General features: G+C 35.7%; 2 protein-coding genes across 2 annotated transcripts in view; both read right to left on the bottom strand.

Annotated features, from left to right (window-relative positions):
* The window catches only part of TMEM19 (transmembrane protein 19), a 55,680-nt gene extending 40,085 nt beyond the window's left edge, over positions 1-15,595 (bottom strand). The window contains exon 1 of the mRNA XM_036917627.2: positions 15,467-15,595. The gene's annotated coding sequence lies outside the window, so the exon portion shown is untranslated. The remainder of the gene's footprint in view (positions 1-15,466) is intronic.
* On the bottom strand, positions 219-15,597 carry THAP2 (THAP domain containing 2). The gene is made up of 3 exons (XM_036917628.2): positions 15,467-15,597; positions 4,128-4,323; positions 219-2,410 (listed from the first exon to the last, which is right to left on the bottom strand). The coding sequence occupies exons 1-3, from the start codon at positions 15,535-15,537 to the stop codon at positions 2,021-2,023; spliced, it is 657 nt and encodes a 218-aa protein (XP_036773523.2). The 5' UTR covers positions 15,538-15,597; the 3' UTR covers positions 219-2,020.
* Between the last annotated feature and the right edge of the window lie 93 nt (positions 15,598-15,690).

Below are 15,690 nucleotides of genomic sequence, written 5' to 3'. Positions count from 1 at the left end.
TTTTCGAGTGGTAGTTTTTCAGTGGTCTCAAATAATAATGAAGACTAGGTAACATTGCCAAAAGCTTGTATTTCATGTTTTGTTTCTGTGATTTTCAAAATGTTGTATTATTAAGATACCAAGGTATTATTATAGATGGGAACTAACCTGCACTAATTAGTGTTTTATATTGGGGAGGGGTGGTGAACCATATGAGAGATTATACTTGGAAAACACAGTTGATGTTTAAATGATTATTTGCCCAATTTATTTTGAGGTATAATGTAGATATGGTCAGTAAGTACTTGCTGATGATTATACATCAGTGAAAAGACATTTGAAGCCATACAGGTAAAAGAATGTAATGATAAGTCTAAGAGCTAATCCAAAATTTAAGATTAAGATAAAATGACTAATAAGGTTTACAATATACATAAAAGGGTTTTCATAAATATTTGTTGCAAGTTGCAAGTGCCTCATGATAACTAAACCAGATTATTCTTACCTTTGCCTTTGTGAAATCTAGTTGCTTAAGAGACATTCCTTATTAAAAGGGCAGACACTGATACTGTAAAAACTTGCTAAAGCCTAAGTAAATGTCATTAAAAAAAAAAAAAAAGCAATCCAAACAGCTGGCAACTCTGGCCTCCCAGCCCCATTCCCCTAAAAAACCATCTTCAAATCATGAAGTAGCCATTATCTTACAGGAATCATTTATAGCCATTTTTGATTAGGTATATAGTACTTTCATATGGTGGTATCTGAAGCTCTAATTTTTACATGACCAAACTGAAGGAAAGGTTCCTGTTAGACATTTAACTAGTGAAATAAGGCAAACCCTTTACTTGTTAAGTGACAACTATGGAATAGTTCTGATACTTTACTTTGTAAAATTAACACTTGCATAGCTTTATCAGACACGCATTTTTATAGAGAACTGCATTTCATTTCCTTATGGAGGACAGTTGTTCTATTTGACTCTCACTAAAGGAGGAGATGAAAAGCAAGACGTATAAGATAAATTGATCCTATTTTAAGTTACAAGTTGTGAAGATAATTATGATGTACTTTTCTAGATTAAATTCTACTGTGAGTTTATGGAAAAAAACTTGAGGTTTGGTACCAACATACATGGGGGCAGGGGGTTATTCCTGACATGGAACTTTGTAGCATACTTGCTTATTAATGCATCAATTTTTAAACTGTAAATGTAGTATTTTTATTATGACAGAATTGTACACATTTATCTTGTTGTTTAACTAAGGTAAAAGCTAGATCCTGATCTCTACGTTATTTCACAACATATTTTCTTAGAAAATGAAAATAATCAACTACCAGTTTTTACCAGTCTGAGGTACTTGAGGCCTTTCCTAGCTTGGATGAATCAATGATACTTTACATTCAAAAATACTATTTTCAAAATATTTTACAATCTATTTTAAAAGCTAGTATTTTTAGGGGAGAGGCCATGATTACTTTTTACTGGTAAACAGATATGGAAGGTTTAAATAAAAGAACTTGCCCTGTACCTCAGGTGTTTTTTCTATAAATTTTCCAAATCACAGTGCTAATAATAATTTACAACAAAATCCAGCTGTTTAAAAATCATATTTAAATGCTGGCTAATTCCCATTTTGCATCTCATTTAGAATGTAATATCCCAACTTTGGCACAGGAAAAAAATTTTCTAATATAAATTAAACACCTCACTTGTCATAGACCATTCTTTAAAGTAGTTCAAAAACCAAAAACACAAAATACCTTGCAAACATACAATTTCCTAGCAAAAATTTTTAAGTAGTTAATTCTCATGTAAGGCACTTCCATTCTTTTTCAAATAAAAGTTTCATGGAAAGTTTTCCATTTTTTTATAATCAAGTCTTCATAAATTATATAGTAATAGTGCTGCTTCAAGTAAAACTTAAATACCCAATTCTGGCATAATTTCCTTACATATCTTTATCTTTGAACAAAATTAAAGATGGGCATCAAGATCTATGCAGATTAACTTTAAATGAAGGTGCTTTTGGTCTGCTTAGGTTTAGAGAATTGGTAATGTTTTATCTTGCTGATCTTGTTCAAGAATCTTGAAATCTTCCAAATGAAGACTGCTTAAGGCAGTTGGTAAAATGTGTTCTGATGTGCCCTTAGGTAATATGTTATTTGCTTCTAGATTCTTCACCAAGCACGCGGCTTTGATCCATCTTCGAGTTGCTCTGCGTTCTTTTTGTAGGCAAGTTTTCATTTTCCTTCTTAAGCTTGCTATTTCTTTTTCCAGTTTAATTATCCTCTTTTTTGCCTCCATAGGATTCCTAAAGGCATAACTGTGTTCAAGCAGGACTTGCTGACTACTAATGTTTGATTTTAAATTAGATGGTCCGGTTGGAGTACAACTGTTGTTTCTCTTCAAAAGATTCCTTGACTTGAGTTTCTGAGTCAAATAAAATTGGGGGATTGAACATAAATTATGTAGTATTACAATAAGTGAATTTTATCCAGTATTATATAACAGTATTTAAACTTCTCTTTTAAAAACTGATTTCAAAAGTTTGACAGGAAATATCAGAAGCCCGTCTCATATAATCATGGATTTAAGTTTTTCAATTGGCTGAATTAACTCCAGCTACCTATTTATTTTTATTTTCTCTCTCCATAAATATGCAAACATTGGTTTGGAAACAGGCAATGGACTTCCAAGGTCTTTTCCAAGTTACTGAGTATGATTCTAAGGAGACTTTAAAAAGCCTTTACAATTTTCTCACTAAGGCCAATTTAATGTATTTAGACATTTGGTTTATCTGTGATACTTATTTTTTAGGTAAATATTATTCTTTCAATTTGATTAATACTTCAGACCTAGGGTTCTACTTGGTAAAACATATTCCCAAGTATGAAGTTCCTGAATAAATTTACTTATTAATTACTTAATAACACATACAAATGTATCTTCTTTCTATTCAAGGATTTAAAAATCTGGCCATAAAACTTTTGCCCTAATCAGAAACCTTAAGGGCCCTTTTTCCCCTTTATCTTTCATTCAGTTATCAAGTCCTATTAATTCTACCTCCTAAATATCTCCATCATGAATCCTCTGTTCTTCATTATTAATGCTACTGTCCACAGCAGACCCCTTATCATATCTGACTTAAATATATTAAAAACTTCTTTATTAATCTCTGCTTCGCTTTGATCCTCACTAATCCATATTCTGCCACTAGAATTACGTTTCTAACAGACTTGATTTTTCAATACTGGCTAAATTACTCTTTGCCTCACCATTACCTAAAGGAAAAAAAAAATCTTTACATGGCATACTATACCATTTAGGATTTCACCTCCTTCTGCCATTCACCATTTTGACATATCCTTCAGCAGTACTAAACCACTTAATTGTTGCCAGATTATACCATAACCTTGTAACTTTTCATTCATTCAACAAAATTCATTGAAACACAAGGTTATTCATTTACGAACAAATGAATTTTCCTCTGATCAGATATTCCATTAACATTCAATTATTTTCCACTCAGATCTCAACACATTGGCTTTTGTTCTAATCCTCCTATTGGAATTGTCCTGCGCAAGAATCCTCTCCTAAATTCCAAACTCCAAGCTTAAGACCCACCTAAATGCCTGAGCTCTATGAAGTTTTCTGTTTATCTTCCTCTGAACTTAACATTCTCTGGTATAACTCCAGTATTTTTTTTTTGACTTAAAAAAAAATCCTTGGTATCATTAATCTACAATTACATGAGGAACATTATGTTCACTATAACTCCAGTATTTTTTGGGTGCACTGCTGTTAAAGCACTTAGGCACGCATTTTCTATGCCATCTTAAAATCAGAGCAGAGTGATCCTGGAGCTTTCATTACTCATGATTTCTCAGTTTTACCAATGGTTTGATTATTGATAATAATTGGCAGTAATGTATAATTCCATTCTAATAAAACAACTTCGACTGGGGAAAGAATGTTGAGAAGACCTGAGCTCTAATTCTAGCTGGCACCTTTATTGCACAGTTTTACAACTTTCTTGAGGCATATCATTATATATTAATTTCAATATATCCTGAATTGTTCCATTTCACAAACAAAAAGGGGTTCTAAAAATGGTAAAAATGGGGTAAAAGAAAAGTAAATTACCTACCATAGACTTTATATGGGTACAAAAATCAAAAATGGTTGGAACAGCATCCATTTTAAGTCGTCGAGTTTGTCCTGTTAGGTCAAAACAGGAGGCTTCAAAGTGCTTTGAACAAAGAAAAGTATGTTTTCCTGGCACAAAATTTTTGCGCCTAACCAGGCGAACCCATTCTTTTCTTCTTTTAGGATCCAAAGGAAACCTTAAAAAAAAAGAAAGGCAACTAAAATTCCAACTGTCATACTCCTGGTTGCACCCAAATGATAAACAAAATTTTAAAAGGTAATGATAGAAAGTGTCTTTCATTTGCATAAAAAATGTTTAATTCTCAATGTCCAGACACTGGAATAGAAGTCAATTCATGATAATCTTTTGTAAGTTGTAAAAAAATTTAAGAAACTGACATGAGTGGCTTTATTTTTCAGGGTTTTAAAAACAGACTTTTCTTCCCAACCTAGTTTTTATAATGGGCAGTAAAAATAAGACTATACTGATTTAGATCAAGTTTATATACAATCATTATAAGCAGGAAAAATTTAATAATGCTTTGATCTGCTGATTTACAGTCAAGACAATGAGATTATCTACAGATTAAATTTGTCAAGGAACACCTAGACAGATTCTGGCATTCCTTCCTGTGTGTTCCTTCTTTATGATACTTACCACATTGTTTTGTAATTTTTCCACTTTAATAAATTTCCAGAGAAAAAAAGTAGATCGTACATTTCCTGAGGACAGGGATCATTATATCTTTTCATCTCTTTAACACTTAGTGTAGTGCCTTGCAAACAGTAGGGACTCAACAAAAATTTGCTTAATATGGAATGATATATAAATAATTCACTGTATTACTTCCACGTAAACTGCATGTTTCTAAAAAACTGAACTCTAAGCTATGCACTACAATAGAAAACATACTTATTACAAAAAGTAAAATGCTGTTGACAAGTCCAGCAACAATCTTTTTTTTCATATATATTTCAAATACAAAGTATACTGATATATACCCAGTGTATACCTATTAAGAGAAAAATTTAAGGGACTATATGAAAATTCTAGTGGTAACTTGGGGAAGGCAGTATAGCACAGAGAATTCAAGTAGCGACTCTATAGCATCTTACTATGCTGATAGACAGTGACTGTAATGGGATATGTGGTGGGGACTTGATAATGGGGGGGGAATGTAGTAACCACAATGTTGCTCATGTAAAACCTGAGCATAAGATTGTATATCAATGATACCTTAACAAAAAATAAAAAAAAGTAAGTGAAAAAAAAAATTCTAGTGGTAACCGTGTTGCTGACTTGGAAACATAAGAATCAACATTCATCAGTAATAAGTTTCAGTTGAATTCTTCTTTAGTTTGATGATATTATCCTTTAAGTATTAATTATGAACTGACTAGTATTTAAAAAGAACCATTAAATTCCTGGTAAAATATCTTGTGGCTCAGAAGCTCCCAACTGAAACTTCACTAGGTAACAGCTTTGGCTGTACAGGTATATTAGGTTTGCTCAAATTACCAGTAGTGAGGGGCACAAAGAGATGAGAGCCCAGATGTACTGGTGAACACCCTCCCATCTCCTGTCCCTATCCCCCCAAGCTCAAACATACCCTGATTTGAAGATACTAACATTTATGTACCTTTCTAGAGTTCATTTATTTTCATGTATGTATTTTTTTTTCTATTTCACTAGAAATCTCTAATGAATTTCTCTGCCCAGCCCTTATGTCTTAATAATAATGTATTCTCATTTCAAAGATTCCTGCTTCAATATTTAATGGCTTGGAAATGTTTCCTGTGTCCTAAGCTAAAAACCAAGCTTTAGTATACAAGCACATTTCTTTTCGTTGGGGCCTCAGTAAAGATTCATAACAAATAAGTACTATTACTGTTTTATCATTTATATTAGACTCCTTGGATATATGAAGACTGCCTTTCAGACAACCTATTTTTATTTTCAGCTCTTTTTAAAACTAGCCCCCCAATTATGAAATCAATATCTTAAATTGAACCTTAACTTAACCAAATTCTACTTCCTTAGGATTCAGTTTAGGAATTCTATTTTTCAGTGAAACTTATCATCATCAGAAGACTGGGTTAGGTGTTCCTGTAACTAACATGACTGTATCTAAGTGCTTATTGTTCTACATCTACCACTGGATTGTAAGCTTCTCCTGACTGGGAGCTATGCTTTTCACTACTTTATCCAGTTCAGTAAGCACTTAATCAACTTCTCTGAGGGAATTATTGAATGAATGAGCTAATGGGGTTAATTTGGCATTAGTGAATAATCTTTAGTTACCTGAGTTGAAAGAGTAGAATAACCAACAGCTTTGTATTTGATTTTGGATGTTTTCATACATCAGTAACCTTAATCATGTTTTACATGTGTTTAAGTTTTTCTTAGAATAATCAAAGAGCAGGAGATGTAGCCCATAAGCTAAATATATGTAATAATAAATCATCCTGTAAATATTAAAAAATTAACATGGTGATAATAGATGGATATATTCTTGTCTATGTAATAATAGAACCAGGCTTTCAGAAACATTAGATGTCTTGAAAATTGTTTAGTATTTTAAACAATGCTGTTTTGCTTGGGTATTTAATAAATAGCTGAATGCATCTTACAATCCAAGCACTGTCCTAGGCACTAAAGAATACAGTGATAAACAAAACTGACCTATCTTCATGGTGTATACCTTCTTTGAGGGTATACTGTAATGAGTAAGGCAGAAAATCTAATAACTTGCTGCACTAGAAAACAGTGGCTGAGGACATTGTGGAGTCAAACTAGAGTGCCAATCCTGGCTCTTTACATAATAACCAGACGACCTTAGGCAAGTTATTAGGCTTTTTAGGCCTCAGTATTATCATCTATCAAGTGGAGTAGCAATGGTGCCTAGTGTGGTTCTAGGAATTGGGATACTAAGAATAAATGCTTAGTCCATGCACAGTACATAGGAAATACAAAATAAATGCTACTTATTATTATAATTGTAATTACAAGTGCCATGAGTGTTATAAAATGTTAAGTACAGGATCACATGGAACCATAAAACAGTAAGTGCATTTCCAGTCAGGAGGCCTTAAGAGAATAGGAATTAATTAGGGAACTTAGGGTGGGGGGTCATGAAGAGAGTTAAGAGTATCTTGGGACACACAAAAAGAGCCTCAGTAAATTCCAAAATATTGAAATTCTACCAACCAATTTTTCAGACCACAAAGGTATAAAACTAGAAATAAATTCTACAAAGAAAACAAAAAGGCTCACAAACACATGGAGGCTTAACAACATGCTCCTAAATAATCAATGGATCAATGAACAAATTAAAATAGAGATCAAGGAATATAAAGAAACAAATGACAACAACAACACAAAGCCCCAACTTCTGTGGGGCACAGCGAAAGCAGTCTTAAGAGGAAAGTATATAGTGATCCAGGCACACTTGAAGAAGGAAGAACAATCCCAAATGAATAGTCTAATACCACAATTATCGAAACTGAAAAAAGAAGAACAAATGAGGCCTAAAGTCAGCAGAAGGAGGGACATAATAAAGATCAGAGAAGAAATAAACAAAATTGAGAAGAATAAAACAATAGCAAAAATCAACGAAACCAAGAGCTGGGTCTTTGAGAAAATAAACAAAATAGATAAGCCTCTAGCCAAACTTATTAAGAGAAAAAGAGAATCAACACAAATCAACAGAATCAGAAATGAGAACGTAAAAATCATGACAGACTCCACAGAAATACAAAGAATTATTAAAGACTACTATGAAAACCTATATGCCAACAAGCTGGAAAACCTAGAAGAAATGGACAACATCCTAGAAAAATACAACCTTCCAAGACTGACCAAGGAAGAAACACAAAAGTTAAACAAACCAATTACGAGCAAAGAAATTGAAATGGTAATCAAAAAACTACCCAAGAACAAAACCCCCGGGCTGGACAGATTTACCTCGGAATTTTATCAGACACACAGAGAAGACATAATACCCATTCTCCTTAAAGTTTTCCAAAAAATAGAAGAGGAGGGAATACTCCCAAACTCATTCTATGAAGCCAACATCACCCTAATACCAAAACCAGGCAAAGACCCCACCAAAAAAGAAAATTACAGACCAATATCCCTGATGAATGTAGATGCAAAAATACTCAATAAAATATTAGCAAACTGAATTCAAAAGTATAACAAAAGTATCATACACCATGACCAAGTGGGATTCATCCCAGGGATGCAAGGATGGTACAACATTCGAAAATCCATCAGCATCATCCACCACATCAACAAAAAGAAAGACAAAAACCACATGATCATCTCCATAGACACTGAAAAAGCATTCGACAAAATTCAACATCCATTCATGATAAAAACTCTCAGCAAAATGGGAATAGAGGGCAAGTACCTCAACATAATAAAGGCCATATATGATAAACCCACAGCCAACATTATACTGAACAGCAAGAAGTTGAAAGCTTTTCCTCTGAGATCGGGAACAAGACAGGTATGCCCACTATCCCCACTGTTATTTAACATAGTACTGGAGGTCCTAGCCACGGCAATCAGACAAAACAAAGAAATACAAGGAATCCAGATTGGTAAAGAAGAAGTTAAACTGTCACTATTTGCAGATGACATGATATTGTACATAAAAAACCCTAAAGACTCCACCCCAAAACTACTAGAACTGATATTGGAATACAGCAGTTGCAGGATACAAAATTAACACACAGAAATCTGTAGCTTTCCTATACACTAACAATTAACCAATAGAAAGAGAAATCAGGAAAACAATCCCATTCACAATTGCATCCAAAAGAATAAAATACCTAGGAATAAACCTAACCAACGAAGTGAAAGACCTATACCCTGAAAACTATAAGTCACTCTTAAGAGAAATTAAAGGGGACACTAACAAATGGAAACTCATCCCATGCTCGTGGCTAGGAAGAATTAATATCGTCAAAATGGCCATCCTGCCCAAAGCAATATACAGATTTGATGCAATCCCTATCAAATTACCAGGAACATTCTGCAATGAACTGGAACAAATAATTCAAAAATTCATATGGAAACACCAAAGACCCCGAATAGCCAAAGCAATCCTGAGAAAGAAGAATAAAGTAGGGGGGATCTCACTGTCCAACCTCAAGCTCTACTACAAAGCCATAGTAATCAAGACAATTTGGTACTGGCACAAGAACAGAGCCACAGACCAGTGGAACAGATTAGAGGCTCCAGACATTAACCCAGACATATATGGTCAATTAATATTTGATAAAGGAGCCATGGATATACAACAGCGAAATGACAGTCTCTTCAACAGATGGTGCTGGCAAAACTGGACAGCTACATGTAGGAGAATGAAACTGGACCATTGTCTAACCCCATACACAAAAGTAAACTCAAAATGGATCAAAGAACTGAATGTAAGTCATGAAACCATAAAACTCTTAGAAAAAAACATAGGCAAAAACCTATTAGACATAAACATGAGTGACCTCTTCTTGAACATATCTCCCCGGGCAAGGAAAACAACAGCAAAAATGAACAAGTGGGACTATATTAAGCTGAAAAGCTTTTGTACAGCAAAAGACACCATCAATAAAACAAAAAGGAACCCTACAGTATGGGAGAATATATTTGAAAATGACAGATCCGATAAAGGCCTGACATCCAAAATATATAAGGAGCTCACCCACCACAACAAACAAAAAACAAACAGTCCACTTAAAAAATGGGCAGAAGAACTGAACAGACAGTTCTCCAAAAAAGAAATACAGATGGCCAACAGACACATGAAAAGATGTTCCACATCGCTAATTATCAGAGAAATGCAAATTAAAACTACAATGAGATACCACCTCACACCAGTAAGGATGGCTACCATCCAAAATACAAACAACAACAAATGTTGGCGAGGTTGTGGAGAAAGGGGAACCCTTCTCCACTGCTGGTGGGAATGTAAATTAGTTCAACCATTGTGGAAAGCAGTATGGAGGTTCCTCAAAATGCTCAAAATAAACTTACCATTTGACCCAGGAATTCCACTCCTAGGAATTTACCCTAAGAACGCAGCACTCCAGTTTGAAAAAGACAGATGCACCCCTATGTTTATTGCAGCACTATTTACAATAGCCAAGAATTGGAAGCAACCTAAGTGTCCATCAGTAGATGATTGGATAAAGAAGATGTGGTACATATACACAATGGAATATTACTCAGCCATAAGAAGAAAACAAATCCTACCATTTGCAACAACATGGATGGAGCTAGACGGTATTATGCTCAGTGAAACAAGCCAAGCAGAGAAAGAGAAATATCAAATGATTTCACTTATCTGTGGAATATAAGAACAAAGGAAAAACTGAAGGAACAAAACAGCAGCAGAATCACAGAACTCAAGAATGGACTAACAGGTACCAAAGGGAAAGGGACTGGGGAGGATGGGTGGGTGGGGAGGATGGGTGGGTAGGGAGGGATAAGGGGGGTGAAGACGAAGGGGGGTATTAAGATTAGCATGCATAAAGGGGGGGGTGGGAGAAAGGGGAGGGCTGTACAGCACAGAAAAGACAAGTAGTGATTCTACAGCATTCTGCTATGCTGATGGACAGTGACTGTAAAGGGGTTTATAGGGGGGACCTGGTATAGGCGAGAGCCTAGTAAACATAATATTCTTCATGTAATTGTAGATTAATGATAAAAAAAAATGCAGTTCCTGTTTGGTGACCTCCAATAAGTTCTTCACAATGGTATAAAGGGCATATCAAAGTGTGGGCAAAGGGTCTGTTTGTGTTTATACAGAGGATCAAAGCCTAATTTGGCTACCCAGAAAACGAACTAAGATACAACATGAAGAAGAAGTTCCAACATCAACATACTCTGGAAGAGTCATTCCAGAAGATGATCATCAAAAAATGTCAACAAAGATCCTGGCGCTGTTGCAGTTGTAGCTGCATTCATCCCACTGGTTCCTGGAATTGCCATTGGAATGAAGAAGGAGATATCTAAGCTGGCGTGTGCATACAGTAAAATAACAAATTTGACTGGATCTATACTGTTGGAACTCAACCAAGAATTAGGAGAAGTGCAAGTTGTAGCGCTCCAAAATCTTACAACTACAGACTATCTACTGTTAAAAGAACATATGGGATGTGAACAGTTAGCAGGAATGGGTTGTTTTAATTTGTCTGATTTCTCTCAGACTGTTCAAGTTCAGTTGGACAATATCCACCATATCATAGATAAGTTTTCACAAATGCCTAGGGTGCCTAACTGTTTTTCTTGGCTTCACTGGAGATGGCTGGTAATCATAGGTCTGCTTTGGTTATGTAACTGTACTCCTATTATGTTAATGTGCATGCACAATTTAATTAGTAGTTTAAAACCTATACATGCTTATGTTACTCTACAAGAAGATATGTCAAATAAATAATCAATCTTCCCATGTTTTCTTCCGCCTGCTACGTCTATAGCTTTTCTTCTTCCTTCCTAATTACAACCCTTAAATAGAATTCGTGCCTCATATCGAATTTACCGAGTATCATAATTCTTCCAAGTGGTAAAGATACCTCAAGACAAATGTTGGGCATAAAACCCACAGGGCATAAATCTGCAAAGAAGTAAAAAGCCAACCTTTCCAAACAGTATTGCTTCTCTCTCACTTACCAACTTTACATTTCCCTGTGTGGCCCCGGAAAATGACTGGTTAGCCAGAGACGGGTAAGATTCCTCAAGGGAGGAACAACCTAAGACAGGCACAGTCGTAGGGGGGCCATCAGGTGAGAAATTGGGGATCAACAGAGGTGAGGCTTAGAACCTCACACCCCTGTTTTGAGAGAAATCATCTGCATCCGTGGATGTTTTGTTGCCCTTGTCTAGCTTGGATTAATACTTAGCCTATAGGCACACACCTGATCATCTACATTTGCTTTCTTACAGCACTAAACTATGTTTTCTACCTTTATCTTGCATCTACCTACCACTTCATCATTTTATTAAAAATAATAATAATAATAATAGAGAAATGTGGGATTCACATATAAATCAAGTATAAAAATCAAACTAATACTCATATTTGACCTGATTGTTTATAGTTCATAATGCGTGATCAAAACCGAAAGTTTCTGTGATGACTGCCCTTGTACTGTTCACCATGTAAGAACTTATTCACTTTGTAAGAATTTGTTCACCATGTAAGAACTTGTTCGTTGTGCTTCAGAAGATCGGAGACTGATGAGAATTAGGCTTGGGTTGGATTAATGATTGTGCATCGAGTCCCCTGTACAGAATTTTATTGTTGTTAACTGTTAACAACCATTTGATCAATAAATATGAGAGATGCCCTCTTAAAAAAAAAAAGAGTATCTTGGGACAGGGAAGAGTGTAACAACATGAAAAGATGCTGAAGGGCCTTATAATTTAAAGAGCTATTCTGAATTTTATCCAAAATGGTATTGGTAAGCCATTAAAAGCCCTAATTTAGAGAACTCATTATTAACAGAAAATGTTTTAACCGGCTATTAAAGAGCCATTATTAAAAACTAAGTTGTGTAAGTTTGCAATTAGATTAAAAACAAAGGTAATAAATACTAAAACCCATTGCATTCTAATTATTTTACTATATTTATACTCTTAGAGCCATTTATGTCTTTTACAGCTATATGGTATTAATGCTATCCAACAGTGTGATACTATGTATTTCTTCGCAACTCCATGATCACTGATATTATGTTGATGGTTTGAAACCAGCCATGGTAGAAGCATTTATATCATAGAAACTGAGCAAACTCTACAAATCAGGGCTTTTCCCCTTCCCCGCAGATCCTTTTCTTAAACATTTAGCAATATACCATTGACTTTATACAAGAGCAGGTAGGAATGCATGAATGGAAGCAGTGGACCTGTTAAGAGGCTGCTGTAATAATCCAATCAAGAGGGAATGGTGAGAAGTCAAGGGAGGATGACCTCTCAGTTTCGTGTGGATGGTATTTTCATTCACTGAGAAAGAGAATATGGGAAGTGGCACAGGTATGGGGGAAGGGCAAGTTCATTAGTACAGTTTTGGTATGCTGAATCTGAGAAACTGAAGAGAGATTGGGGACTGAGGAAATGCTGATACTATATAGACGGGAGCTCCTTCGAGAGCTTTGACTGGAGATACTGATTTCGGACGTATCAACAAGTAACTGTTAGCTGCGACCACAGGAACAGATGAAATCATTTTGGTGGGAGTGGGAAGTCCTAGGTGAGGGGGTGGAGCATGGGACTGGCAGAGACAGGCCAAAGTACGATGAGAATCACAAAATTAGTGCCAAATAATTAAAAAATAGTATTTCAAGGAGGAAATGATCCCATGCCATTAAATAGGAATGTAAGAGTGATAACTCATTTTAGCAAGAGCAGTTTCAGAATAAACGGGAAAATTCGATTGGAGTGGGTTGAGCAAGAGATAGGAGAAATAGAGATGGTTAAGTTTAGGCAAGAGAAATTGTACATGGGGATAAGAAGTCTACCAATGTCCTAGAAGTGTTAATTAAATATTGTTTGTATTTATGGAATAGGAATGTATTTTTATTATAAATAATGTTACTTTAAGACAAAAATTTCTGGGGTTACACATGTGTATGTTAATTTCATAGATAGCAAACAGTCAAATATGGGAGGTATGCAGGTTACTCTATCATAGTGCAACTCTTAAACATTCAATATTGGTGTCTTGACACTTCCTTTTCCCTCATCTTCCAATTCAAATTACCAAATACAGTAGTTTCTCCTCAAATATTTCTCAAATCTGTCCACTTCTTTTCACCCCTACTGTCAGTACCACTCTAGTCCAGGCCAATGCGTGGACTCTGCTTTGTTTTACTACCAGTTCCTGTTTTTTTCTCTATCAACTCTCTGTTCTAGTGCTGGTTGTGCCCACAAATACATTGTTTAGCTCATCTGACACCTGCAGCAGGATCTCCCTGTGAGAAAAACTGTAGGTAAATTAAACATTCTGTAATAAGCTCTTTTCTCATCAAATTCATCTCTAGATGATGCTTGATTGGCACTTTAAGTAACACTGTAATTCTCCATATGGCAACAGAGGGCTTTTTAACATTCAAATTTAATCATGCCATTCTTTTAAAACCCTCCATAACTTCTCAAGTACTGATTAGATAAAATAGAAAATCCTTAAAGTGCATACAGGACCACATGTCATCCTTTGGTCCCATTTGAAATTTCACATCCTTTGAACACTGTTCTTTGACTTTCTAAGGCTAAGTTCGGTCTCCCTGAATGTCTCTTCTGTGGCACTTAACCGAATTATTTGTCTATCTTTCTCATTACACCGTAAACTCCAGGAATATAATAAGATCCCTAGCCAATAAGTTAGGCAAATAAGTACTCAGTACACATTTCATGGATGAGTGAATACAGCACTATATTTGCACGCAGTCGTTGAAAAACAGAAACATCACAAGGATTTAAGTGGTAACTTTTAATAATGGGGTACATTTAGTCATAATGAAGTAGGGAAAAGACAAGGATAACATTTTCTACTAAGATCGTATTAAGTTATGAAGTGTCTAAAATCAGAACAATTGCACTTAACTTTTTTCCATGCTTCTTTTCTTCAGGCACATGGCATGCACTTGCAGGGAAGGTAAACATTTACCTAGTACTTACTATATTTCACTTAATGTTCAAAGTGCTTTCAATAGTTCTGACCTGACCAGAACTAAAGAATTTTGATTGCTCTTCCGGCAAACGAAGGAAAAGCACAACTAGGTTCTTTTTATTACTGTTCCAGTAAGAATAGGAAACTCATCTTTATTACGTTCATAACATCACTTAATTACACGGCTACCGATGACGACTCAATTTCTCTGTATTTACAGTATGTAACTAGAAATCTTCACGCTTCTCATGTCAATTCAGCTAGCGAGAATTTCCTAATTTAATGGGAACACAGCACGCTTTTAAGGTCACTGCTGACTTGAACAGGAAGATCTCGTTTTCCTCTGATGGAGTCATTAATGTCAAGACCCTATATATTATATAGGAGTGAATGAGAAATTAAAGTATCCTCTCCTGTCACTTTCTAAGGAGCAATCACCGTTACAGGGCTTGGATTTCTTTTAAAGTGAATAAACATTCTCGGAAGGGAGAAAAAGACTGGACAGATGCGAGAAACACAGAAAAGGCAAAAACGATGCTTCCTTGGTACTAGCTAGGCAGTGAAGTAATTAGAATTGGTAGAATCCTCCTTCTGTTCCTTCCACACCAGCGATACCCAATCTAGAGTTCCCCCGTTCCTGGCACCCTCACTCCCCGCCCCAGGTTACCTGTGGAAGCTGATGTTAATGTGCTTGTTGTAGGTAGTAGCACAGCCCGCCGCGGCGCAATTGGTCGGCATTTCCCGTTCCCCCTCATTCGGCGTTGTCTTAAGCGTGTTCTGGGGCGCTGGCTTTTTGCTACTATTCTTTCGGGCAGAGGATGGGCAAGCGAGGCAGGGGAAGGGTCCACCGAGCTGAGTGGTGTGGCGGGGACAGGGTGGGAAAAAGGGGTG

This window comes from Manis pentadactyla, chromosome 10 (genome assembly GCF_030020395.1).
Source record: "Manis pentadactyla isolate mManPen7 chromosome 10, mManPen7.hap1, whole genome shotgun sequence".
Taxonomy (NCBI): Eukaryota; Metazoa; Chordata; class Mammalia; order Pholidota; family Manidae; genus Manis; species Manis pentadactyla.
Note: the sequence above shows the minus strand (reverse complement) of the source record. Positions and strands in the feature narration are given on the sequence as shown.